We start from the raw sequence: 27,631 nt of genomic DNA on the forward strand, positions 1-27,631 counted from the left end.
TAGTGTTGGTAGGAAGGTCTCTGTGGATTAGTATGTTGTTCGGAGGTGTGTTGGAAATATTCCTTGAGTCGGAGACGTCAAAAATAGGATTCTAAGTCACCACAGAACTGTATCATGTTCGTGGGGGTGGAGGGACAGAAGGACAGGCCCCGAGATAGGACAGATTCTTCTGCTGGGCTAAGAGTATAGTTGGATAGATTAACAATATTGCTGGGTGGGTTAGGGAATCATTGCTGTGGCCTCTTGTAGTTAACATTAAGAAGTTGCAGTAAATTTTTAGTGGCCAAAAGAGTTAATTTGAGAAAACGGAAATCTGCAATTCCTCTCTCTCACACAGATTGGCTTAGCGAGCTCTCTTCTGTTGCAGCAATAGAAAAAATGACTTGGCCTAATAGAAATGCTTGGGAAAAAATGAGGATGTCTGGTCACACATGAACCTGCTGCATACTTTTGCAGTTTAGTATATATTAGTCCCTGATATTCCTAGGGTATGTTCTCATTTTATCTGTTTAGTCACTTTAATAATTGATACCTTGCACCACCACTATGGGTTCAGGGTTTGTTTTGTTTCAGGTTTTACAAATGAACATTGAATTTTGTTATTTATATGGTATTTCATTTAGTTTTGTTTATTTTATATACAAACAATATCACCTTGATCAATTGGGCCATCAGCCCTCACAGACAGAGCGCAATCACAACACCCTATTCGTGTTGTTGTAGCCAGTCCTTCAGCCACCCACTGGCCAAGCTGTCAGTGGCACTGGACAGCTGATTGGCATACCACAGCACAGCCCAGAACCCCTGAGCTCAAGCGATCTGCCAGCCTTAGCCTCCCAAGTAGCTGGGATTACAGGTGTGCGCCACAGCACCCAACACAAAAAATATCAATAAGGTTAAAAAAATGGAGCTTGAAAGTTCATGGGGATGTGGCCACATTGGATCTTGCCCATTCTGTCTTGTGATGAGGTTGCTTTGGACTTCTTCTTGGACACTTTATAAGGAAGCTGAGCTGATACATTCATTATCACCATCATCTTCATGCCAAATAGGAACATTTAAATTGTCATTGTTTACCTCTCCCGATTTTAGAAGTTGCAGACATGCTCCTCTCTTGTTCAGTAAGACTCTCTTTTAGTGCAGACAGTATACTTTCCAGGCACAGCATTTGCTGTTCTGGCCAATGCTGTGTAAGGCTTAACACTCATCAAGTGGTTTTATCTATCGATACACAATCCTTACCACTGGGGCAGGTAAGTAAGCATTATTTATCACCAATTTATATATAGGAAAATGAAACTAAGATCTGGATTTTGCCACTGAATCACATTACATACTTCGCTCTTCAGGAAACCACATTGGCTACAGCATTGTGGCCATGGATGCACTAAATCCTAAATAATCTCTTTCCTTCTGTACCTAGGACAAAAAGCCACCTAGGCTTGCTGATGTTGCATAGTAACAACTCTGGTAACCTGCCATTTTCACTTTTCAGCCCCAACAGACACTTCTGCTTTTTGGATGGCAGTATGGTTGATAGTTTCCAATATTACAGTTAATGAATGCCACGTCACCCCTTATCAACATGACACCATGCTTGGTGCCACCAGGGTGGTGCCAGCAGTATACTTCCCTATATACTGTGTGGGATGTTTTCAGTCTGACTCCTAAAACTGAATTTGAGTAATCTACTGCAATACTTCATGCTGGACTTCATGCTAGAATGCATGTCAGCTCTGATGTAATAGGCTCCATGGTAAGCACTGATCTCTCAGATTTTAATCCAGACAAGTTTGATTTTACTATTTAGTAGGGCTGTCGATTAATCACATTAACTAACTCATGCAATTAACTCAGAAAAATTAATTGTGATAAAAAAAATTAAATGTGATTAATCGCACTGTTAAACAATAGAATACCAATTGAAATTTATTAAATATTTTGGATGTTTTTCTACATTTTCAGATATATCAATTTCAATTACAACACAGAATACAAAGTATACAGTGATCATTTTATATTATTTTGATTACAAATATTTGCACTGTAAAAATGATAAAAAGTTTTTCAGTTCACCTCATACAAGTACTGTAGTGCAGTCTCTTTATCATGAAAGTTGAATTTACAAATGTAGAATTATGTACAAAAAAAATCTGCATTCAAAAATAAAACAATGTAAAACTTTAGAGCTTACAACTCCACTCAGTCCAACTTCTTGTTCATCCAACCGCTAAGAGAAACAAGTTTGTTTACATTTACAGGAGATAATGCTGTCCACTTCTTATTTACGTCACCTGAAAGTGAGAACAGGCGTTCACATGGCACGATTGTAGCTGGTGTCGCAAGATATTTACGTGCCAGATGCACTAAAGATTCATATGTCCTTTCATGCTTCAACCACCATTCCAGAGGACACGCGTCTATGCTGATGATGGGTTCTGCTCGATAACAATCCAAAGCAGTGCTGACCGATGCGTGTTCAACTTCATTATCTGAGTTAGATGCCACCAGCAGAAGGCTGATTTTCTTTTTTGGTGGTTTGGGTTCTGTAGTTTGCATATCAGTGTGTCGCTCTTTTAAGACTTCAAAAAGAAAGCATGCTCCGCACCTCGTCTCTCTCAGATTTTGGAAGGTACTTCAGATTCTTAAATCTTGGGTTGAGTGCTGTGACTATCTTTAGAAATTTCACATTGGTATCTTCTTTGCATTTTTATCAAATTTGCAGTAAAAGTGTTCTTAAAATGAATATGTGCTGGGTCATCATCTGAGACTGCTATCACATGCAATATATGGCAGAATGTGGGTAAAACAAAGCAGGAGACATACAATTCTCCCCCAAGGAGTTCAGTCACAAATTTAATTAACACATTTTTTTAACAAGCGTCATCAGCATGGAAGCGTTCCTCTGGAACGATGGCCGAATCATGAAGAGGCACATGAATCTTTAGCGCATCTGGCACTTAAATATCTTGAGTCACCAGCTACAACAGTAGAAAATATAAGCAAGCAACAATTTACTAAATTTACCCCAGCTTTATCTCAATTGTTAAGACTTGAGAAGTCAATATGTTAACAATCTTTGCAAAATAAAAACTGGTTCTAATCTCTAATGCAAAGTATTGTGACTGAACTATCATTTATATTTAGGACTAGAAGAGAGTTTCAAGACAGATTACCAGGATTTTCCAGTGTCTTCAACAATGATATTGCGCTCAAGATGCCAAAAGCCTTCTGAGGTGAAGATTAGAAAACGACAAATAAGATGTGGTAAAAAGAAACAGAAAAAATCAACTGCATCTCGGATACCAGTGGACCAGGAAACTACACGTAAATATCAAAACCTAAAGAAATCATCAAGTAAATGTGAAGGTAAGCTTTTCTTTACTATAACTAACGCGTGTGCCTGAGAGAGGTAATGTGCAAAGCAAAATTCAGGACTGAATTCAGTACTGAAATTTGGGCTGAATGGCCTCAGAAAACAGGCTGAGAAGGACATTCAGCACAGAAATACATAAGAACGGCCATACTGGCTCAGACCAAAGGTCCATCCAGCACAGTATCCTGTCTTCCAACAGTGGCCAATACCAGGTGCCCCAGAGCGAATGAACAGAACAGGTAATCATCAAGAGATCCATGCCCTGTCGCCCATTCCCACCTTCAGGCAAACAGAGGCTAGGGACACCATCACTGCCCATCCTGGCTAATAGCCATTGATGGACCTATCCTCCATGAACTTATCTAGTTCTTTTTTGAACCCTGTTATAGTCTTGGCCTTCACAACATCCTCTGGCAAAAAGTTCCACAGGTTGACTGTGTGAAGAAATACTTCATTTTGTTTGTTTTAAATCTGCTGCCTATTAATTTCATTTGGTGACTCCTAGTTCTTGTGTTATGAGAAGGAGTAAATAACACTTCCTTATTTACTTTCTCCATATCAGTCATGATTTTATAGACCTCAATCATATATGCTCCCTTAGTCGTCTCTTTTCCAAGCTGAAAAGTCCCAGTTGTATTAATCTCTCCTCATACCGAAGCCATTCCATACCCCAATCATTTTTGTTGCCCTTTTCTGAACCTTTTCCAATTCCAATATGTCTTTTTTGAGATGGGGCGATCACATCTGCACACAGTGTTCAAGATGTGGGCATGTTATGCTTATAAGAAGCACACGGGATCTTTTATAGGGGAAAAGGCAATATGCCGCGTTTATTGAAGATACAACAATTAGCATATACATTCAATCACCCCACGCACACACACAAACACACTGTCCCACCAGTCGATGTTACAGTTACCAGTCCAGAGTCTGGATCAACCTAGTGGCCAGCTAGGTTGATCACTGGTAGGGAGGAGCTGGGTTCCGTTGGTCACAACACGATGCTCTGGGGAAGTTTTGGCAGGATGAACCCAAAGTTTCACGGCAAGGCACCCTGTTTATATAGTGATTTTCCTTCACTGTGACCAATGCGTTTTGCACCATTATGCTGTAATCAACTGTAATTTGACGAGTGCTTGTTTTCTTAAATTGTCCTTCTCATTCTTTATCACAGCTATGTTGTCCCCATTGATAGGTGCCTGTCTCATCTTTAGAGTCGTCAATCTGCCCGCATCTGTTTCTGGTTCCTCCCTCGTACATCTGGCTCAGCGATGGCCTTCACACTTATCTCTTAACACACACATTCCTCATTCACACACAAAACAAAATTAATTTACACAGAACATTTTGAACAGGAACATCAAATTGCAACGCAAAAGAAAAACAATCCTTGTATTCTTTTACTTATTTTAAAATGCTAAACCTACAACAAATTGGTGTCCCTCTTAGGTCTGTTACTGCCTTTGAAATCAGCACAGACACAGATTCTGGCTGATGCATCTTTACCAAATGACCCATTAGGCCATTCCTTTCTGCCATTCAAAAAGGGTGGCTGGCAGAATATGATCAAATCATACACCAATGCATTTAATACATGTGTAACGATGCTGGCTTTGGTGGGACACAACTGAGAGTGCCAATTCAGGACAAATTGCTTAAAGCAGGGTAGTTACAGCCCAAAGCTGGGGTTTTTCTACCTCTAAGGCAAACCAAACCAGCCAGACACAGAGGACTTTGGTTTTACCCCACTGGCTAACCACAAGTCACACAAGCAATTCCGTTAGACACTCCAGTTTCCCAGTATCCCCACAAGTGCCACTCGTAATGGGGACAAATGGTTATGAAAACCAATACCCCTGTCATAAATATAAAGGGAAGGGTAACCACCTTTCTGTATACAGTGCTATAAAATCCCTCCTGGCCAGATGCAAAACCCTTTCACCTGTACAGGGTTAAGAAGCTAAGATAACCTCACTGGCACCTGACCCAAAATGACCAATGAGAGGACAAGATACTTTCAAATCTGGAGGGGGGGAACAAAGGGTTGGTCTGTCTGTGTGATGCTTTTGCCGGGAACAGATCAGGAATGCAGACTTACAACTCCTGTTAAGTTTGCTCAGATTTGTCCTCTAAAAAGAATGGCTCAGGTGTGGGAATCTCCCTTATTTCCTCTGCAGTGAAGACTGACTCAAAGAATTCATTTAGTTTCTCCGCAACTGCCTTATTGTCCTTCAGTGCTCCTTTAGATCTCGATCATCCAGTGGCCCCGCTGGTTGTTTAGCAGGCTTCCTGCTTCTGATGTACTTAGAATTTTTTTTAATTACTTTTTGAGTCTTTGGCTCGCTGTTCAAATTCTTTTTTTGGCTTTCCTAATCATATTTGTACACTTAATTTGCCAGAGTTTACGCTCCTATTTTCCTCCCTAGGATTTAACTTCCACTTTTTAAAGGATACCTTCTTGCCTCTCAGTACTACTTCTACTTTGTTTAGCCACGGTGGCTCTTTTTTAGTTATTTTACTGTGTTTTTTTAATTTGGGGTATACATTTAAGTTGAGCCTCTATTATGGTGTCTTTAAGAAGTTTCCATGCAGGTTGCAGGGATTTCACTTTTGGTGCTGTACCTTTTTAATTTTTGTTTAACTAACCTCCTCATTTTTGCATAGTTCACCTTTCTGAAATTAAATGCCGCCGTGTTGGGCTGTTGAGGTGTTCTTCCCACCACAGGAATGTTAAATGTAATTATATTATGGTCACTATTACCAAGCAGTCCAGCTATATTCACCTCTTGGACCAGATCCTATTTAAGTATCTGGAGCAGCCTAAAAATGACCGGTTCCAGCAACAAACATTTCCCAACACACACCAAAACAAAGCTCACTACTAAAACAACAAGTCTAAATGCACTTCCTGTCATATCAGTATCCTGAGACCTGTCCCAGAACCAAAAGTAGAACTTGAAATGTCTAGAGCAGGTCAATTCCTTGTGGGAAGAGAAGTGACGGAGGCAGGCACTCACCATATGCTTTCCTAGTCTGTTTATTCACTATGTGTGTACTCAGTTCCTGTTTACCCTAAACAAAGAGGGTAGAAGCATCAGCAAAGGTTCCCAGAAACAATTGTACCTTCACAACTCCAGCAAAAACAGAGGTTTCATTATAGTTAAATCAGTGTATAATTGGAGTAATGCCGTGGTGAATTCAACCCAGTATTCTCAGCACAATTCGTTAATTCCCACTGCATTTCTGGATCCCCTGAAAGCTTCCTGTTTCTACCCTGTTCCTTCAGTTGCCTTATGTTCTGGCCAGAGCACTGAAAAATCAATGTTACCTTATGGTACTCATTTACTCTTCATCTTGTGCTGGCTCTGAAGTTACATTTTGTCCAACTTAGTAACACCCCCTTCCTTCTGTATTCCAAAGCATTAAGTCAAGCCCAAGAAGATGCTGCTTAATTCACCCAACCTCGTATTCAATGCCATGGTCCCCCTACACATTAGATATCATTCTCCTGATGTCTCATGGCACAGGAGATCTATTCAGTATAGGGTATGATACAGGACAGATGAGACTTAGTGCCTCTGTCATAAAATGTCTGACTGTCTTGGGGCTGTGTTTAGTATAGACTCGGCCAGTATTGAGTAAACAAACATCTTACCTTAGTAGAGGGTGAGAAAATGCTAGCCACAGACCAGCTGTAAAATCAATAGAGCTCTAAGGTATGTACACAAACTCTTCACAGACCTCTACCCCTTTTTAGTTTGGGTTTTAATATTGGAAACCTATTTTAAAAACTACTTTCCCATTGATTAATGGGATTGGCCCCAGTATTTTCAATCAGTGCTTGCACTCTCCTTTCTGGACGTTATTCTCATTTGTCTGATGTGCTGAGTATCAATATACCCCAAAAGAAAGGTATGACGAGAGACTGAAAGAAGTGTGCATGTTGGACTTTGTTTAGAAATGTAATACATTTCTTTCCCCTGATGCTGGCTGTGTGTATGTCTCTTCATCCTTAATTGACCTTCAAGTCACCAAGGTGTGAAACTCTGAGGAGGGTAATCAAGTAAAGCACACGCTCTGTGAACTGTTCTGCCTTTTGAGCAGTTTCAGCCATACCTCTATGCTCTTGCCAGTTTCCAGTTTGACCTACTATATCATTGATGCCTCAGATTGAGGATAATCGGGTTTTCCTTGCCATGATCCATTGCATTCTGCTCCTTTCTCTCTTTAAAATAACTCTTTGATTCTAATACTTATTTGCAAAAAGAACAGGAGTACTTGTGGCACAAGTACGCCTGTTCTTTCTGTGGATACAGACTAACATGGCGGCTACTCTGAAACCTAACATCTATTTGTATCCTATTCCCAGGACTAGGGCTTCCTAGAATTCAAATACCTTTCCTTGTAGCACTTACCTAGGAAGATTTGGGATCTTTCACCAGTGGTGGTTGGTCCCCAAAATAAGTGCTGGAGTTGCAGGTAACACCCCAGGCCACTACTTTGCAGATGGATCTTATTTTCAAAGTGCAAAACTGGAGCACTAGGCTCAGGAGGCTACAGGGATGTGTTTTGCTGCAATGGGAAAATGGGAAGAAAGGATAGGTGGTCTCTCTTTCTAGCTCACCTCCTCTCTCTTTCAGAATGGAAAACTGGGACACTTCTCAGGGAAACACAAGGTGGAAGAAAATAGTTCTGTATCCCTCCTTGACACCTTTGCTGTTTTCTAAATCCAAACCTCTCCCTATCCAATCTAGCTCTTACTTTACTGTCTCTCACCCCAACACACCTGACCAGTTCACCCACACACTCATTCACCAACGGACTCCATTCCACCTTGGATTCAACCCTACTAATGCAACCTCTTTATGCCTCATGCTCCCCAAACTAGGGTGACCAGATGTCCCGATTTGATAGGGACAGTCCCAATTTTTGGGTCTTTTTCTTATATAGGCTCCTATTACCCCCCACCCCGTCCCAATTTTTCACATTTGCTGTCCAGTCACCTACCCAAATCCCATCAGCTTCCTGCAACACAGTTATCCACCAGCTCCTTGGGCCCTCAACCTTTGCACAGCTGACACTCGGAGGCTTAGGACACACACACAAACTTTCAGGACGAGAAACATTCTCCCACCTCCTTCCTGACACCCATCACAACCACCAGGCTCAGAGCCTTCCAACTACTTGTTTGCTTCGGAAAAGCTGGAACAGAGTAGGGTTGCCAACCCTCCAGGATTGTCCTGGAGCCTCCAGGAATGAAAGATCAACATTCAATTAAAGATTATGTCATGTGAGAAAAATCTCTAGGAATTTGTTCAACTAAAGTTGGCAACTATAGAGCAGACAGTCATGCTCTGTGCCTCCTCCCACTTTGCCCCTGCAACCTGTATGCTGCAGCACCAGGTGTCTCCCAACATACTCTGGGATAGCCTCTGGGATTGGAGTAGCTCCGGTATCTCCAGTAGCCCGCAATGGCTGCAGGTGGTTCTGCACCCTGAGGTACATCAGCCATTCTATACTGTTGTGTGACATTATTGGTGGGGCTTAGCCCCTACTGACAAGCCATTTCTGTCTTTTACTATTTCCTACAGGTGGTGAATTTAAAACTAAAGTTAGCATTGGGTTTGGTTTTGTCATTACAAAGGCCAAAAAGATGACTGAAGTATAGTCAAACCCAAAATCATAGCTGCCTGAGCCCACTCTGTTACATTCATGTTGCCTGTGGTTCTATTTTAAGACTTTGTTTAGTTTTTCCACTTTTCGGGGTTGCCATAGGAATATTCTGTTAGGTAACCTTTCTATTTTTCTGTGACCAGCAAAACTAACTGAAATTCATTTGTGACTAGCATACCAACACTATGACAGAAAGAAATGTTACATACTGACAAGGGACTCAAAAACGCTGCGTTTTGATTTAGACGAGTATGGTCATTGTAAAATATCAATTGAGGATTCACAATCCACTGAAGGTACAGTTTCTCTTTCTATATCAAAATAATATATATTGTCTAACGGGACACTTCCATGTATTTCCATGTACTTGCTTTCACTTACTCTGTATTATCAGTCAGCATTAGAAACATTTGATCCCACTAGTATGATGCTTTGGTAGTTACAGAACAAAAACAACTAGTACAGGCTTAAAGTAAGAACAGTATAATTTTAAATGAAAAGTAGATTATCTTGTTTATTGGCCACTAGAGTACAAGCATGTTTGTTTCTCCCCCCTCCACCTACTGGATTGCAATCATTTGGGAAGACTGCAGAGAGAAATAAAAGGAGATACATAAACTTTGATGTGCGGCTATATATAACTCCTTCCTGACCTGTGACTGGGCTTCTCTAATCAATGCACAAAAATGGCACCCCAGCTAGCATTCAAAGAATAGCTGCTAGACATTTTGGGGGAGGAAATGGTAAAGGGAGAAAATACAAATAATGATTGAGTTGAGCAGCCCCAATGCGTTGAAGGGAATGGAAGCACTGGTTGCGCTATGTGCGCCTCTAATGTGCTTCACAGGTTAAAAGCAGTAAATACTCAAGACTCCTTTTATTTTACCTTTTTCCTAGGGTAAAACAACCCTCTCCCTGAATGTTTATCCATTTTGAGGGGTTAAATATAGAGCTAAATGCTGCCCTCGTATTCCATGGACAGAGAGGAGCTTACAATCCTAGATCATGGCGGAGGAGGTGTGGAATGGGAATTTGACAGGGTTCCAGAATTGGGATGAGTTTGGGAGGAAGCTGTTCTTCGCTGTATGCCCTCCCCTCCTCAAACTGCAGATCTATACAGTGCAAGACACTGTAGACTTAGGGCCAGCACGTCACCTGGGGTAATTGAGCATAACTCCTCCCTCATGGGAGCTATGTCAATTTACTGCAGCTGAGGATCTGTATCTGATCCTACCTCTGTACAGCAGAAGGCCCCCATTGTTGGGGATCTAGAGGCAGCTGGCAGTTGAAGAATCAGCAATCCCTGCGTAGTTAGGGTTAAGTTGTGTCTCCTAGCTACAGCTCTACAATGTCTACTAGAGCTGCACCACCGCAACAGAAGCTCTAAGAGGCATCCAAGTTCACAGGAAGCAGACCTGCTGCACCATGATGGAGAAGGGAGCAGCATGTGCTCCCCTCCACACTGACCGGGTCTGCCATTGCAGAGAGAGGAGCCACAGACTTTTGGAGGGGCTGGTGCAAAGTTTGTAACTCTGAACAGCTGGAGGAGCACAGTGTTTGCAACTGTGGCCAGGCCCTGAGTGGGGAATGCAAGGTGGGGCACAAGCTACCTTCCTACCATTATACACTCACATAAGAGTTAGTCACAATTTGGCCCCTTATTACTAGACTGGTGCTTAAAACTCAGATTAGTCTCACACTGCACTACTGACCTCTATCTTCAAGGATTTATTCTGTTATAAAAGAAAATGAATAAATACAATTGTCATACTCTCCTCCTCCCCAATACAGATATCAGGACAAAAATGGTACACAACTCCATTTAGGTAGGCCTACACTTAAGGCAGCATATAGAGTACAGACACTGTATGCCCAGCTAGAACATCAGGGTAGATGGTGAGGCACTGCTTAAGCTAGTGGAGAAAGACCAGGACCTTAGGGTATACATGGCTGCCTACATGCCTAAGGAGGGCCTCCCACCTCTACATTACTTTTAGCAATGTAGTGTCCTACTGCCTCCCTGCTGCCAGAGCCCTTCCCCAGAGCCCTTCCCCACTGCAATGAAATGCTCCAGCAGTGGAGAAAGGCTGTGGCAAGGGGGAGGCAGTGGGAAAAGGCCAGCAGCTCCCTACTGCTGAGCCTTTCCCCCACTGCCTTTCCCCTGCCAGAGCCTTTCACTGCTGCATGCAGATACACACTGCAGCCTCGGCACAGCCTGCCTTTTCATTGTCCTGTGTAACTACACCTACTCTGCAAGTGGTTGATAAGGCCATTGTAAGTGTATATGAATTCAAAACCATGGTTAAGAATTAGAAGGAAATGAAGCCTGACTCCTATTGTTAGTGAATATTCCAGGAAAACTGAATGTAGAGTTTTTGCAGAATACTTTTTAAAAAATCTTCTTAGTTTGCATCCTATGTATGTTTAATTGCAAAAATATTCTTTATATTTTAGATATTGCATGGTTAGACATATTCACAAGCAACAAACTGAATAACTGTGGTAAGATTTTGGTTACTGTGGCCCTGAGAGCAAAACTATATTTGTTTATGTTAGAGTTTTGGTTTTGAAAAGGTTTTTGATGGACCTTTAAGGGAAATACAGCGGGTTAGTAATGCAACAAGAAGGTGTCGCTGATCTTAGAGATTCCTGTCTATCTTAAGGTTTTCTATAATGCTCATCAGTGTAGTAACAAAGCACTGCTAAGACTAACATTAATATTCAGAACATTAATAATATTTAGCACTTATATAGCACTATACAAATATTAGTTACCAAAACACGCTCGTTAGGTAAGGAAGTCCTTATTAAACCCACTTTATAGGTGGGCTAAGAGAGTTTGAATGATTTGTTTAATTCCAGCATTCAATGAGGCAGTGCTATATTTACAACAAGTTCTTGGCTTCCAAGCTCATGCTCAAGCTTCAAACATATTCAAAGGTGATATATAAATTAGACTCCCTTAGATCTACTTACACCAGAATACCAATGTGTATGGGAGTCTTAGGTGGTGTTACAAACATTTGGGCAGCTGGAAGAGGACGAAAAGTGAGGATTAAAGCAGGAGATGGCTTCCTTTAACTTACATCCTCCTATCATCTGCTTTTATTGCTACATTTCTCTCTCCTGGCCTGTAGGAATGTGAATTAGTCTTATGGCTTCCTTACATGCAGTTGAACTCATTGATGTGCAATTTGCACATCACTTCTGAATTTGGCCCATCGAGTGAAAGGGTATAACACAAGGATAAAGAACTTGAAATATCTTGCACATTACAGGGGATATCCTCCCAGGTTTCAAATTAGTATAATTTACCTGCTGAGGTACAACTAAATGGTGTACTTTATACCTTCTTCTTGCAGATTTAGTCCATCTAAATGCCATTATCTTTATTTAGATGTACTTGCATATAAATAGACTGTGCTAGAACGTGCCCCACAGTCTACCAAGGATTTTAGAGGGATTCCATGTAGTTAAAATACCCAGAAGGCTGACTCAGACATAATTCCTTCCAGGGGTCTCCCATAGAGTGCACACCAGCCAGTCAGAGGTTCATTGGATGGCACAAAGGATGAATTTGGTCCACTGACTCCAACTGGTTTTTAAAGAGTACAAAGCTCTCCAGAGCAACAACAAAAAAATCTCTTTAATTGCACTGACTTGTAGAACTTGTAAAGGTATGGGGATACTATGGGGACAGACATATTCTAAACAGAAAAAATACTGCCTGACCTGGTTGGACTTAGCCATACTCTATTTACTATAGGAATTCCTTTTAAAGAAAGAACTGTATTATTTGTGGGACCCCTATTTGGTAATTCCTGCAGCTGGCCTATCAACAACCCTCATTTCAGTCTACCATTTCATATAGATTGGTAGAAGGTATTCTTGGTTCATATCCTTTTTGCTTATGATCCTTATTTATTAGTTTTCCCAGTTTTTTAACCTAAACCGTGTTTTTGGTCTTGAGATGGCCAACAGAAATGGATATTTTTCACTTACTGTTAGAATTAGTTAAAACTTTGCACTGTCCTATTATTTCCCTCGATTTTATGCTGTTTAGAGAATGTCATTTCAAATAGGAGTCAATCCAACCATCCCATGAATGACTCAGAATCCATGGTGTACACATCATTCATTTTTATAAGGAGGATATAAAGCCATGGTTGTTATATATGCTTTTGGTAGCTCCCAAAGTACCTTACAAAGGTGGTCAATATCTGGAGTGCTTAGGCATGTTACTATTCTTGTGTCTATCAGTATACAGTGAAAACTGAATATTGCCTCTGCAGAAGATTTTCTAGTTATGTTTCAATTCACAAAAAGAGTCTGTATTTTAAATTTATACTTTAGCTCCAGTGGCCAGAAACGGAATTAAAAAACGTTGTAAAAATTTGGTGACCATGACCCAGCGATCAAAAAATAACTTTCTCCTATTGGGCAAGAATAAGAAACAACTGTACCTGAAGGTAAGTAGTAGTATATTTGCCCCTCATCTTTTCATCAAACCGTCTTTGCCTTTCTTCATCCTTTTTCAGTTTTCCCAATCCCTTTCTGCTCCCGTTAAAGGAAATCAGAGCTCAGCTGCTTATGCTGAGCTCTGGTGTTTGGATGCTGACAGCCTCCTATCTCTTTCACTGCTACTCTTGGTAATGTATTTTAAATCTCAGAGCACACTTATGTATATATGGCATGCTCTGAGATTTAGAATACAAAGTGCATACAAAGCATCGAGTAAGCTAGAAAGCAAATGTTAGTACTTCGTAGCACATCATTAGAGCCCAGTGTGGGAAGCTAGGTTCTAGCTTCCTGTAGAGAGGGAGAGATTGCTGCAACAGGAGGTGATGTGCAGGAAGAGAAGGGAGGAAAAGAGGCATAAGGTACTCCATGTGAAAGAGGACGGCTTGGGAGTGGAATTCTCTTCTCAGGACAAACTGGAGTTTCAATATTCAGACAGGAATATTGATCTAAGAAAAGAAACCACAGATCTGTGTGCTAACATGCTTTTAAATACTCTTACCCTGTGTAATTAGAATTTTTTGTTTTTGTTTTGTTTTGTTCTCCAAGCCATTGAGGGTTTGTCTAGATTAGGGAAAGCAATCAAGGTTTGGTTACCCTAGTGTTATAAGATAACAACTTTAACCTTGAGTTAACTGGTTCTGATTGACTCCAGGAGAATGTCTAAGATGGATCTCAACCAACTAAATTGAGGCAAAAAGGTGTCAACAGGTATGTATGCTATGGGAAACAGGATCGCTAACCCTGACTGCTTTTCTTAGTGTAGGCAAACCCTGTGTCACTTCCTCATGTTAAATTTGAAAAACCATTTTTTGTTTCTTTTTAATTTACAATTCACTTTCTATGGAAAGCATTTTGTGAGAGAATGAGTAAAGGCATTCCTATTAAAATACAGGAGAGCAAGCACTTAGAAGGGATTTACCTGATTCAGAGATTAAATGTCCACAATTTTTTTTGTCTGAAATGGGTACCACAGAATCTAGAAAGATTTGAACCTTGTGCTCCAACTGTGGTCACTGGTAAATGAACTGTTTTGAAGTTCCAGATCATAACTCAGCATTCCCTGACATGGTTCCAGCTTTCAATTAATATGTTTTAAGTTTCTCAAAACTGACAACCTTAGAAAGTCCATGGGCCCTATTCTCCTCCAGCAGGATATAAACATTTTCCTTGGGCTCAGTGGGCATAATTAGATCCCCATGGCTGTAACATACTATGGGAATATAATAAAAACATGATTCAGTCCCATCTATGCTGCAAGATGAACTATGTTTTGAACCAAGTTGAGGAACTCTCTTATTGTAACTGGTCTCCATCCAGTTCATTCTGCAGTATAGGTGGTCACTAAGTCTCTTAAAAATTCTTTAAATTTCCCATAAGAGGGATTGGAATAATTTTGTTTAGAATTAGTCAGGCATTGACGGTACAACCAATGGTTAATACAATTCAGAATAGGAAGGGAAACACCAATTTTGGTGGCTGTCTTCACAGGTCTTGAATCCAAATGGTAAGACAACGGAGGCTCATATGGTGAAAGAAGACGGCATGGAAGTGATTACAGGTGGAGCTCCTGACCCCAGGCAGGTATGTGGCCAGCCAAATATGTGTGGTGTGTGTACACACCTATGCAGTGGGTGGAACTGTACAAGGGGCACAACCCTGATGCTTCAATCCCATTTGCTACAAATGATATCATTTACATTTCACCAATTATCTGTACTCCTATTCTTTCTGATTTTTAACATTAAGTGAAAGAGTAATGATGTCTCACCTGTGAATTGGTGGTCATCTTCTAGGAGTGCATCCATCAGTTCAGAGTCAATCTTTAGGCTTAGACGAGAACAAAGAAGATACAGAGAACTTTCTCCACAGTTGTCATAAATATAAAGGGAAGGGTAACCACCTTTCTGTATACAGTGCTATAAAACCCCTCCTGGCCGGAGGCAAAATCCTTTCATCTGTACAGGGTTAAGAAGCTAAGATAACCTCGCTGGCACCTGACCAAAATGACCAATGAGGAGACAAGATACTTTCAAATCTGAAGTGGGTGGGGGGGAACAGAGGGTTCGTCTGTCTGTGTGATGCTTTTACTGGGAACAGATCAGGAATGCAGCCTTACAACTGTTAGTTAGTAAGTAATCTAGCTAGAAATGCGTTAGATTTCCTTTTGTTTAATGGCTGGTAAAATAAGCTGTGCTGGATGGAATGTATATTCCTGTTTTTGTGTCTTTTTGTAACTTAAGGTTTTGCCTAGAGGGATTCTCTAGGTTTTGAATCTGATTTCCCTGTAAGGTATTTACCATCCTGATTTTTACAGAGGTGATTCTTTTACCTTTTCTTTAATTAAAATTCTTCTTTTAAGAACCTGATTGATTTTTCATTGTTTCTTAAGATCCAAGGGTTTGAGTCTGTGTCCACCTGTACAAATTGGTGAGGATTTTTATCAAGTCTTCCCCAGGAAAGGGGGGGTGTAGGGCTTGGGGGGATATTTTGGGGGAAGATGTTTCCAAGTGGGCTCTTTCCCTGTTCTTTGTTAACACGCTTGGTGGTGGCAGCATACGGTTCAAGGACAAGGCAAAATTTGTACCTTGGGGAAGTTTTTAACCTAAGCTGGTAAGAATAAGCTTAGCAGGTCTTTCGTGCAGGTCCCCACATCTGTACCCTAGAGTTCAGAGTGGGGAAGGAACCTTGACAACAGTAATTCCAGAGGACTGCGGTTGGGCAAGCCCAGACATGTGAGCCAGCAGAGACTTCCAGTACAAAAGCTGAAGTCCACATCACAGCTGGAACAGAAAGAAGAAAAGGGAGGGGACTCTGGCCTGATGGATATACCTCTATGAGAAGACCAACTTACAGGGAAGGCAAAACTGTCCCATTCTCAAGAGCAGTGCACTCACCTGAAGTCAGAACTACTGGGAAATAACAAGCAGTAGACCCAGAAAAGGGAGGTTGACAGACACCAAACATAAACCAGAAATTCAGAATGAACTACTCCACTGCAAGACCTTGAGACTTAAATCTGTATCAGTAGAAGACTATGAAACAACATGGTAATGTCTTGTGAATGTATGAACAGGCAATTGGGTGTCAGCTTACCACATTTCAGTGTAGAAAGTCTCGTTTTAACTGGCCTGTAGGTAGAAATGGATAATGGATATTTTGTGGGCACACAAAAATACATTAGTATGATGGCTTTGGCATATTTTCTCTGAACAGACATCCTAATCCAGTGGAAAATGGAAGTTTCAGACAACTTAGTTTATTCTCAAAAGCATTTATATTATGGTAGCACCCTAAAGGCACAACCAGGTTAACTTAATGGTCTTCAAATTTAATTGACAAGGTGGTCTTTTATTGGACCAACTTCGATTGGCAAAAAAGACAAGCTTTTGAGCTACACAGTCCTTTTTCAGGTCTAGATAAATTTAAATGTCAGTCTCTCCACTTAAAGGCAATAAGTTTCAAACTGCATGGGTTCAGGTACAGAACTGATCCCAGAAAAGTTGGTCTGGAGAAATTGGAAAAAAACCAAGATGGACAGTTGCCATTTCTAACAAGTGAAGGAGCATGTCTCCTAAGCCAGAAAGGAGTGATAATTTTGACTCGATCTCTCTTGATCTTTCTGGTAACCTGAGAAAACAGAGGAACAGCAGGAAAGGTTGGTTGTGTTTTGTTTATTTCCTCCCCTCTATTTTAAGATGTTCCTGGGAGCACTTTCTCTTTCTAGGACAGAAGTCCTAGAAAATAGTTTCCTTTGCATTTCTGGAACAAATCTCTGAATCAGAGACAGAGTAAAAAGTGAAGTCCAAGGAGCAGAGGGTGAGAAAAATTTCCCTTTCTGAGAAGGACAAAGCTTTCAGAGGTCTGAAGTCTCTTTGACAATTTTAAGAGTTATCTATTACACTTTAATTTGCTTCTCCACTGGTGTAGATAAAGAAATGCCAGGTCAGGATGATCTTAGTCAGAGGGAACTGTTCCCAAGGGAACTACATGGGGTAAAACCAGGGCAGTTGGGATCTCATGGCATGTAGTATAGGGCCAGCCAATTCCAATAATACAGGGTGTCCAATCTGATAGTAGACCCCAGCCTCGCGAGAATGGAGGGTGTTTACAAGGATTGTCTTAAAGGAGTGGGGATGGGAAACCTGAGAGGACTCACTGGAACCAGAGCCTGGAATAGTATGCCATCAGACACTGTGTGTGGTTGGGGGAGGGAGATTGCCAAATCCATACCTGTGTGTTGCTCTTTGTCTTGCTCCTTCTCTTCTCAATGTTATAGTATCAAAAGCATTAAGGGAGGGGTAAGTCTGGCAGTGGTAGGTGTAGCATATGAGTCCCATCTGAGAAGGTGCACTCACTGATGCCGGTGGCATGGTCTTCACCTCTCTTAGAACATTGGCCTGAAATTAGCAGCTGGAGGCAGTTCTTGAAGGCAGCAGAGGAAGGAAGAGAAGGTAAGAAAAGAATAAGATGAAAAACAGAAAGGGTCTTGAGCAAAGAAATGGCCCTGAGGAAAAATGTTGCTGCTCTTAATGGTGGCAGAAGAGTGCTTTAGGTGTTTGGGCCTACCCAGCTCCAGTGCCTTGGATACCTGGCAGGAAAGTTTTTTCACCGCTATCTCTGTATTGTCCTAAAGGTGAGCAGGTCTTCCCTGAGGTTCAGACTCTGTACTGACAGACGCACTTCACCTGACAAAGGGAAAAATATTACATTTTTAAAAAATGAAATAAGTTAGCAGCATTTCCATTTTAACTTTTCATGGCAGATATCTTTTAGAAACACAGGCCTTACTATACATGCATCACTTTGTGTGTTTTTCGTAGTTGACTGAACAAGACAACCAGCTGTTCATCATGCATAACAACCAAGAAGATTCAGTTAGGTTTCAGTGTTATAAGGATCAGAACTACTACCTTCATGTGAATAAGGACTCCGTTGATCTATGCAAGATGGAAGAAACAGATGGTGATACAGGAAAAGACTTCTATTTCAAGGTGGCATATGTGTGATACATAGTTCCCTAGGCCTTGCAATGTCTCAAGTATGTACGAAGCCCCTAAAATGAGCCAACACAAAATAGAAATGAAGGGAGATTGAGATCATGTGGGGATCAAGTTCCTTAGTTTTGTATAAAGTTTTTCGATAGTCTCTGTTTCGAGATTCACTATTTTTAATGTCTGAGAGAGATCAGTTTGTGTTTTTAAATATACTGTACCTGAGTGACATATGTAACTTAAAGGGGGGATGGCTAGCAGTGTTTTAGAAAAAAGCAATTTCTTGGTAACTTTTTTTTCTTGACTTTATACTTTAAAGGAGGCTGATTTGGGAAGTGGGAAACACAACAGCAGAGACCCCAAGATAGGAAGCGAGAATCACAGAAAAGATATAAAATAGAAAACACTTATTACATTTTGTAATAAGAAAATTTGTTTCTTAAATGTCTCACATCAATTCACCTGAAAAACATGGAGAGAAATAATTATTCAGCAGCCACTACATGTACGTGAATATGTGTGCACTATGTACTTACTTTACTGAGGCTTTGCTGCAGTAGCCATTCTGCTCCCACCCTGGAGATCTGAAAAAAAAGAGCGTAAGGACAGAGGGCTAGTAGTTAAAGGCTAAGAGCAAAGCTATTCCACCTTCTTTACCACCCCCCAAGTAAACCCATTTGCATCTCCAAGCTGCTCCAGCCCCAATTCTTCATCTTTCCACCCCCCACCAAAAAAACCAACGGCATGGCCTGAGAATCCCACTGCATTAGCGGGAAGAAGGCAGATTGGACATCATGGAAGGATGTGCTCCTTGTGAACTTTGGTCTGGTCAACTCCTAACTCTGAATCCTAGAGGGAAATACAATAGAGAAGGAAATCTTTAGCTCAGGTACAGAACAAAGTACAAAACAGTACAAACAAAAATTGAAATAAGTGTCTGAATAAATGAAGTCAAAGAATAAACTCACGCTTCTTACCTTGGGCTTGCAGCAGGCCTTGTGCAGGACAGAGCCATCTGAAATAGGCAAAGGAACAAACCAAAAATATGAAATGGTTGATCTAGACATCAAGGCTCTGATTCTCCATTTCCCAGCACCTTACTTCATTATTTACCCATGTAAAGTGGGTGTAAAACACTACCATTTGATTTCATAACCTCTTAAACTCATTTTGCTCTGGTGTAAATGACTACACAACAGTGAACCAGGCCTTAAATATCAGACATTACACAACTACTCCAGGGTACTATACCTGGAACTGCAGGTTTGGTGAAACAATGCACAGGTCCCACAACATTTGCAGAGAGTGTTCTGTGTGGATATAGTACACTGTGTGCACCTGGAACAGGAAACCTAATGTGGACACTCAATTGTACTAGGCTAAGTTGCAACCAAGCAATTCTCTAGTAGGCTTCAAAGTTGCGTGAGACCATGCAAGAAGAGAAACAGAACTTAATTTTCACACATCGCCATGCATAATGCTACTGCTGGGCTAACATCTGTTATACTCTTTAAATAGTAAGAATGTGTGCAAAGTTGTGAAGAAACCTAACAACTTTTGCTGCTCAATAAACAAGAGATTCTGACATAACCCCTTCATTTTGACTAAAAATTCTTATGGATCCAGGTATTTGATCAGACACCATTTAAATCAGTAAAAGACAGCCATTGACTTCAATGTGCATTGCACTGGATCTTAATGATTTGAAATGTCCATTGGATGAAACACAGACTTGAGTGACTTTGATAAATAGTTCTGTTATGTTGCTCACCCATTAATTAAACTAAATGTCATTACACAACAGTATGTCACAATACGTTTATTTTGAGAAAGAGGGCAGGAGAACAAAGACCCTAATTCAGTTTGAATATTTGAAAAGTGCTTCCAAGTGCAGGTATTTTGGATTCATTCTGTGCTTTTGGAGCAGGGGTGGGCAACCTTTTTGGCCAGAGGGCCACATCGTGGTTGCAAAACTGTATGGAGGGCCAGGTAGGGAAGGCTGTGCCTCCCCACACAGCTTGGCCCCTGCCCTCTATCCACCCCCTCGACTTCCCACCCCCTGACTGCCTGCCTCAGAACCTCCAGCCTATCCAGCTCCCCCTGCTCCTTGTCCCCTGACTGCCCCCTCCTGCCCCTAACTGCCCCCACCCCAGGACCCCACCCCCTATCCAACCCCCCTCTCCCCCCAAGCCCCTTTCAGAATGCAGCCCTGCGAACATGGGCGGAGGACTCAGGAGGAGCAGGGGCAACTGCGCAGCCGGAGAGAAGCGGTGGTTTGTCCTTCAAAGCACTGCTTCTCTCTGGTCGGCTGCACGGCCGGCCGCTGCTCCTCTAGAGTCCGCCACCTGCGTTTGCAGCACTCCCATCACCCACACCTCCCACCTGCTCTCCTGAGGCTGTAGGTGAGCCTCCATCCCTGCTCTCCCCTGCCCCCACAGTGCAGCCCCCCCCCTCCCCTGTGGGGAGTGCACCAGTGCTGAGCTGCCCGAGTGCCTGGCCCTGGGGCCCCCTGTTGTTGGGGGACCTATGTCAGGGCACCTGTGTTTACGGATAAATCTGCCCCTGAGTTGTGCTGCCTGGCCAGAGCCAGCCACACTGCCATGCTGCCCGGCAGGAGCTTGCAGCCCCGCCACCCAGAGCGCTGATGGCACGGTGAGCTGAGGCTGCCAGGGAGGGCTGGGGGCTAGCCTCCCCGGCTGGGAGTTCAAGGGCCGGGTAGGATGGTCCTGGGGGCTGGATGTGTCCCATGGGCCATAGTTTGCCCACCTCTGCTCTAGATCCTGTTGTGCCACTGATTAAGATTAGCAATATGATGGTCCTATTCATGTAAAAAACACTCTCTCTAGTGGCTAAATTCCTGGAACTGATCCTTCACTGGTTTTAGGATGAAGCCGGTAGTGAGTTGAAGTCACTGGAAAGATTCTTCCTGACTTCTGTGGCCTTCGGACTGGGCCTGTAGTAAAAGTTTGAATTGTGGTGCCACATGTACAGTATATAGTTATTTTGCACTTGGATTGTTTACATGCACAGCTTCATTTTTTCACTCTCTCCTATTTCAAATTAGGGCTGTCAAACAATTAAAAAAATTAAACAATAGAATACCATTTATTTTAAATATTTTGGTTGTTTACTACATTTTCAAATATGTTAATTTCAGTTACAACACAGTGTACAGTGCTCAGTTTATATTTATTTTTATTACAAATATTTGCACTGTAAAAAAAATATTTTTCAATTCACCTCATACAAATATCATGAAAGTTGAACTTATAAATGTAGAATTATGTACAAAAAAAACCCTGCATTCAAAAATAAAACAATGTAAAATTTTAGAGCCTTCAAGTCCACTTGTCCTACTTCTTGGTCAGCCAATCACGCAGACAAACAAGGTTAATTACAATTTGCAGGAGATAATGCTGCCTGCTTCTTGTTTACAATGTCACCTGAAAGTGAGAACAGGTATTCGCATGGCACTGTTGTAGCTGGCGTTGCAAGATATTTACGTGCCAAATGTGCTAAAGATTCATATGTCCCTTCATGCTTCAACCACCATACCAGAGGACATACTTCCATGCTGCTGATGGGTTCTGCTTGATAATGATCCAAAGCAGTGTGGACTGACGTGTTCATTTTCATCATCTGAGTCAAATACCACCAGCAAAAGGTTGATTTTCTTTTTTGGTGGTTCGGGTTCTGTAGTTTCCACATCAGAGTGTTACTCTTTTAAGACTTCTCAAAGCATGCTCCACACCTCTTTCCTCTCAGATTTTGGGTGGCACTTCAGATTCTTAAACCTTGGGTATAGTGCTGTAGCTATTTTTAGAAATGTTACATTGGTACCTTGTTTGCATTTTGTCAAATCTGCTGTGAAAGTGTTCTTAAAACAAACAAACAGACTGCTAAAACATGAAATATATGCAGAATGCGGGTAAAACAGAGCAGGAGACATACAGTTCTCAGCCTCCCCCCCCCCCCACCAGGAGTACAGTCACAAATTTAATTGACGCATTATTTTTTAAACAAGCATCATCAGCATGGAAACATGTCCTCTGGAATGGTGGCTGAAGCATGAAACGGGCACACAAATGTTTAGCATATCTGGCATGTAAAAACCTTGCAACACTAGCTACAAAAGTGCCATTCCAATGTCTGTTCTCACTTTTAGATGATATTGTAAATAAGAAGAAGCAGGCAGCAGTATCTCCTGTCAATGTAAACAAACTTGTTTGTCTTATTTCAGAGTGGCAGCCGTGTTAGTCTGTATTCGCAAAAAGAAAAGGAGTACTTGTGGCACCTTAGAGACTAACCAATTTATTTGAGCATAAGCTTTCGTGAGCTACAGCTCACTTCATCGGATGCATTCAGTGGAAAAAAAACTGAATGCATCCGATGAAGTGAGCTGTAGCTCATGAAAGCTTATGCTCAAATAAATTGGTTAGTCTCTAAGGTGCCACAAGTACTCCTTTTCTTTTTGTTTGTCTTAGCGATTGACAGAATAAGAAGTAGGACTGAGTGGACTTGTAGTTTTTGTAGAAGTAGGACTGAGTGGTCTTTATAGTTTTACGCTTTTGTTTTTGAGTGCAGTTATGTAACCAAAAAAAATCTGCATTTGTAGGTTACACTTTCACAATAAAGAGATTGGACTTCAATACTTGTATGAGGTGAACTGAAAAATACTATTTCTTTTATCATTTTTACAGTGCATATATTTGTAATAAAAAATAATAATATAAAGTGAGCACTGTGCATTTTGTATTATAATTGAAGTCAATACTGAAAATGTAGAAAAACATCCAAAGTATTTTTAAAAATTTCAATTGGTATTCTATTGTTATAAGTGTAATTAATTGCAATTAATTTTTTTGAGTTAATCGTGTAAATTAACTGTGATTAATTGACAGCCCTACTTCAAATATTTAACAAAGGCCTTTTCTTTTTAAATCACATTTTATGTTTAAGGAAATAAACAAGTATAAAACACAGCATTGATAGTTCCTGTAAGGATTTAGATAGATATTGGTTTTGGACATTGTAATTTCACTTATAACCTTCCAGAAAACACAGAGCAAATGGTAAATTCATTAACATAATCTGTAAACAGAATTCATAGTAAAATAGGTGAATTGCTGAAATCTGATCTAATTTATGTATGTAAAAAATGTGAACCAACACTTTCAAAAGTGCCCAGTGATTCTGAGGGCCCAACTTGATTTACTTAGGGTCTGATTTTTCAGATGTGTTGAGGCAGAGCACATGTGAAAATCAGGTAGCTCAAGTTAGGCAACCAGAATTAATGGGAACTTTTGAAAATTTAAGCCCTAACATTTAGCAGTATGAAAAATATATATTTTATGCATTCAGTAGTTAAATAGAGATGTAAAATTTCGTATAATTCTGAAAATATTATTGGTAGACCTGTAACAATGTGATATACAACATTTTACTTTGCATGTACTATTACAAACAGATATTTGGTATAAAGTTTGTCATCTAAATCAAAGGTTTTTAATAAACTGGGCACCTTTCATAAGTGTATTGGAACTTCATTTTAAATGCAGGGCCATCCTTAGGATTTATGGGACCCTACGCAGTATTATTAAACTGGTGCCCCTATGCCCGACGGCAGCCCGGGCTCACAGCCCCGCAGGGGAGGGACGAGGCAGCAAAGGATTCCGAGCTGCCCGGCCCACCTCACAGCAGTGGAGAGTCACAGTTCCCTGTAGAGACCCCCGTATCCTCTCCCTCATGCAGAATGTGCAGCGCTGGCACATTCGGCTCTCTGAATACGGCCCCTGCCTAAGGAGACTGCAGTGCGCACTGGGTGGGCAGGAGCCGACCTGTTCTTACCTGCTGTCATAGGCAGTGGGTGAAGCTGCCGCTTTGGAGAGGCTAGCTCCCCAGCCCACCTGTGGCCCTGCCCATACTCCACCCCTGCTTTGCCCCAGGCCCTGCCCCCACTCTGCCCAGACCCCACCCTCTCTTCATTGTCTCCCTCCTCCTCGCCGATCACCCACTTCCAGTCCAATTCCTGAACCCAAATGAAGCAAATGACATTGGAAAAAAACACTCTTCTGCAATTTCTTTCTAAAGAAAACGGAGCATGTTTTCCACTGCATGCCAGAAGGTGAAGACTGGACATGCAGAACGTACCTAATTAAAAGCACTAAATTTGGGAATAAAAAATGTCAGTCACAGGTTTTTTTTATATGCCCTGAAGTTTGTCAGAAATTTATTTGCAAAAACTTTGTACTTAGGGCAAGTCAGCTGTCCTGCTGAATACAACATTAAATATTATGGAATACATGATGCAGCTCTTCTCTGTTTTACATTTTTTTAATAGGTATTTCTAAGCTGATTTTATATTTTAAATACTCTCTTAAGCCTTCATAAAGTAATCATTCCAGATTACTACATATTTAACTCACTGAGCCCTGGTCTACACTAGGACTTTAGGTCGAATTTAGCAGCATTAAATCGATGTAAACCTGCACCCGTCCACACGATGAAGCCCTTTATTTCGACTTAAAGGGCTCTTAAAATCGATTTCCTTACTCCACCCCTGACAAGCGGATTAGCGCTTAAATCGGCCTTGCCGGGTCGAATTTGGGGTACTGTGGACACAATTCGACGGTATTGGCCTCCGGGAGCTATCCCAGAGTGCTCCATTTTGACCGCTCTGGACAGCACTCTCAACTCAGATGCACTGGCCAGGTAGACAGGAAAAGAACCGCGAACTTTTGAATCTCATTTCCTGTTTGGCCAGCGTGGCAAGCTGCAGGTGACCATGCAGAGCTCATCAGCAGAGGTGACCATGATGGAGTCTCAGAATCGCAAAAGAGCTCCAGCATGGACCGAACGGGAGGTACGGGATCTGATCGCTGTATGGGGAGAGGAATCCGTGCTATCAGAACTCCGTTCCAGTTTTCGAAATGCCAAAACCTTTGTCAAGATCTCCCAGGGCATGAAGGACAGAGGCCATAACAGGGACCCGAAGCAGTGCCGCGTGAAACTGAAGGAGCTGAGGCAAGCCTACCAGAAAACCAGAGAGGCGAACGGCCGCTCCGGGTCAGAGCCCCAAACATGCCGCTTCTATGATGAGCTGCATGCCATTTTAGGGGGTTCAGCCACCACTACCCCAGCCGTGTTGTTTGACTCCTTCAATGGAGATGGAGGCAATACGGAAGCAGGTTTTGGGGATGAAGAAGATGATGATGAGGAGGAGGTTGTAGATAGCTCACAGCAAGCAAGCGGAGAAACTGGTTTTCCCGACAGCCAGGAACTGTTTCTCACCCTGGACCTGGAGCCAGTACCCCCTGAACCCACCCAAGGCTGCCTCCTGGACCCAGCAGGCGGAGAAGGGACCTCCGGTGAGTGTACCTTTTAAAATACTATACATGGTTTAAAAGCAAGCATGTGAAAGGATTACTCTGCCCTGGCATTCGCGGCTCTCCTGGATATACTCCCAAAGCCTTTGCAAAAGGTTTCTGGGGAGGGCAGACTTATTGCGTCCTTCATGGTAGGACACTATACCACTCCAGGCCAGTAACACGTACTCGGGAATCATTGTACAACAAAGCATTGCAGTGTATGTTTGCTGGCGTTCAAGCAACATCCGTTCATGTGTTATCCTCAGGAGAGTGAGATATAATCCATGGTCACCTGGTTGAAATAGGGTGCTTTTCTTCAGGGGACACTCAGAGGAGCCCATTCCTGCTGGGCTGTTTGCCTGCGGCTGAACAGAAATGTTCCCCGCTGTTAGCCACAGGGAGGGGGGAGGGTTGAGGGGGTAGCCACGCGGTGGGGGGAGGCAAAATGCGACCTTGTAACGAAAGCACATGTGCTATGTATGTAATGTTAACAGCAAGGTTTACCCTGAAAGAGTGTAGCCAGTGTTTTATAAAATGTGTCTTTTTAAATACCGCTGTCCCTTTTCTTTTCTCCACCAGCTGCATGTGTTTCAATGATCACAGGATCTTCTCCTTCCCAGAGGCTAGTGAAGATTAGAAAGAAAAAAAAACGCACTCGAGATGAAATGTTCTCCGAGCTCATGCTGTCCTCCCACACTGACAGAGCACAGACGAATGCGTGGAGGCAAATAATGTCAGACTGCAGGAAAGCACAAAATGACCAGGAGGAGAGGTGGCGGGCTGAAGAGAGTAAGTGGCGGGCTGAAGAGAGGGCTGAAGCTCGAATGTGGCGACAGTGTGATGAGAGGAGGCAGGATTCAATGCTGAGGCTGCTGGAGGACCAAACCAGTATGCTCCAGTGTATGGTTGAGCTGCAGCAAAGGCAGCTGGAGCACAGACTGCCACTACAGCCCCTGTGTAACCAACCGCCCTCCTCCCCAAGTTCCATAGCCTCCACACCCAGACGCCCAAGAACACGGTGGGGGGGCCACCGGCCAACCAGCCACTCCACCACAGAGGATTGCCCCAAAAAAAGAAGGCTGTCATTCAATAAATTTTAAAGTTGTAAACTTTTAAAGTGCTGTGTGGCATTTTCCTTCCCTCCTCCACCACCCCTCCTGGGCTACCTTCGTAGTCATCCCCCTATTTGTGTGATGAATGAATAAAGAATGCATGAATGTGAAGCAACAATGACTTTATTGCCTCTGCAAGAGGTGATCAAAGGGAGGAGGGGAGGGTGGTTAGCTTACAAGGAAGCAGAGTGAACCAAGGGGCGGGGGGTTTCATCAAGGAGAAACAAACAGAACTTTCACACCGTAGCCTGGCCAGTCATGAAACTGGTTTTCAAAGCCTCTCTGATGCGTACCGCACCCTCCTGTGCTCTTCTAACCGCCCTGGTGTCTGGCTGCGCATAACCAGCAGCCAGGCGATTTGCCTCAACCTCCCACCCCGCCATAAACGTCTCCCCCTTACTCTCACAGATATTGTGGAGCACACAGCAAGCAGTAATAACAGTGGGAATATTGGTTTCGCTGAGGTCTAAGCGAGTCAGTAAACTGCGCCAGCGCGCCTTTAAACGTCCAAATGCACATTCTACCACCATTCTGCACTTGCTCAGCCTGTAGTTGAACAGCTCCTGACTGCTGTCCAGGCTGCCTGTGTAC

At 42.2% G+C, this 27,631-nt stretch overlaps 1 protein-coding gene and 1 long non-coding RNA gene across 8 annotated transcripts in view; one reads left to right on the top strand and one right to left on the bottom strand.

The window, feature by feature from the left end:
* Positions 1-20,706, top strand: part of LOC141988258 (uncharacterized) — a 29,884-nt gene extending 9,178 nt beyond the window's left edge. For 4 of the 6 annotated variants that reach the window (XM_074954100.1, XM_074954098.1, XM_074954096.1 and 1 more), the window contains 7 exons: positions 3,148-3,369; positions 9,223-9,345; positions 11,504-11,551; positions 13,403-13,518; positions 15,059-15,151; positions 18,391-18,561; positions 18,881-20,706. In XM_074954100.1, coding sequence (XP_074810201.1) covers positions 3,201-3,369; positions 9,223-9,345; positions 11,504-11,551; positions 13,403-13,518; positions 15,059-15,151; positions 18,391-18,561; positions 18,881-18,961 — 801 coding nt within the window. In that variant the 5' untranslated portion in view covers positions 3,148-3,200 and the 3' untranslated portion in view covers positions 18,962-20,706. Of the gene's footprint in view, positions 1-2,499; positions 2,633-3,147; positions 3,370-9,222; positions 9,346-11,503; positions 11,552-13,402; positions 13,519-15,058; positions 15,152-17,958; positions 18,022-18,390 lie in introns of those variants that run through there. The other 2 variants (XM_074954099.1, XM_074954101.1) reach the window with 2 other exon arrangements.
* On the bottom strand, positions 6,435-18,255 carry LOC141988259 (uncharacterized). 2 transcript variants are annotated; one of them, XR_012639715.1, is made up of 5 exons: positions 18,159-18,255; positions 17,801-17,992; positions 16,664-16,698; positions 15,339-15,397; positions 6,435-6,448 (listed from the first exon to the last, which is right to left on the bottom strand). It is a non-coding gene; the product is annotated as an uncharacterized LOC141988259 (long non-coding RNA). The 2 variants fall into 2 exon arrangements; XR_012639714.1 differs by lacking the exon at positions 18,159-18,255 and having other exon boundaries at positions 17,801-18,034.
* Positions 20,707-27,631: the final 6,925 nt, after the last annotated feature.

Source organism: Natator depressus, chromosome 5 (assembly GCF_965152275.1).
Source record: "Natator depressus isolate rNatDep1 chromosome 5, rNatDep2.hap1, whole genome shotgun sequence".
NCBI lineage: Eukaryota > Metazoa > Chordata > Testudines > Cheloniidae > Natator > Natator depressus.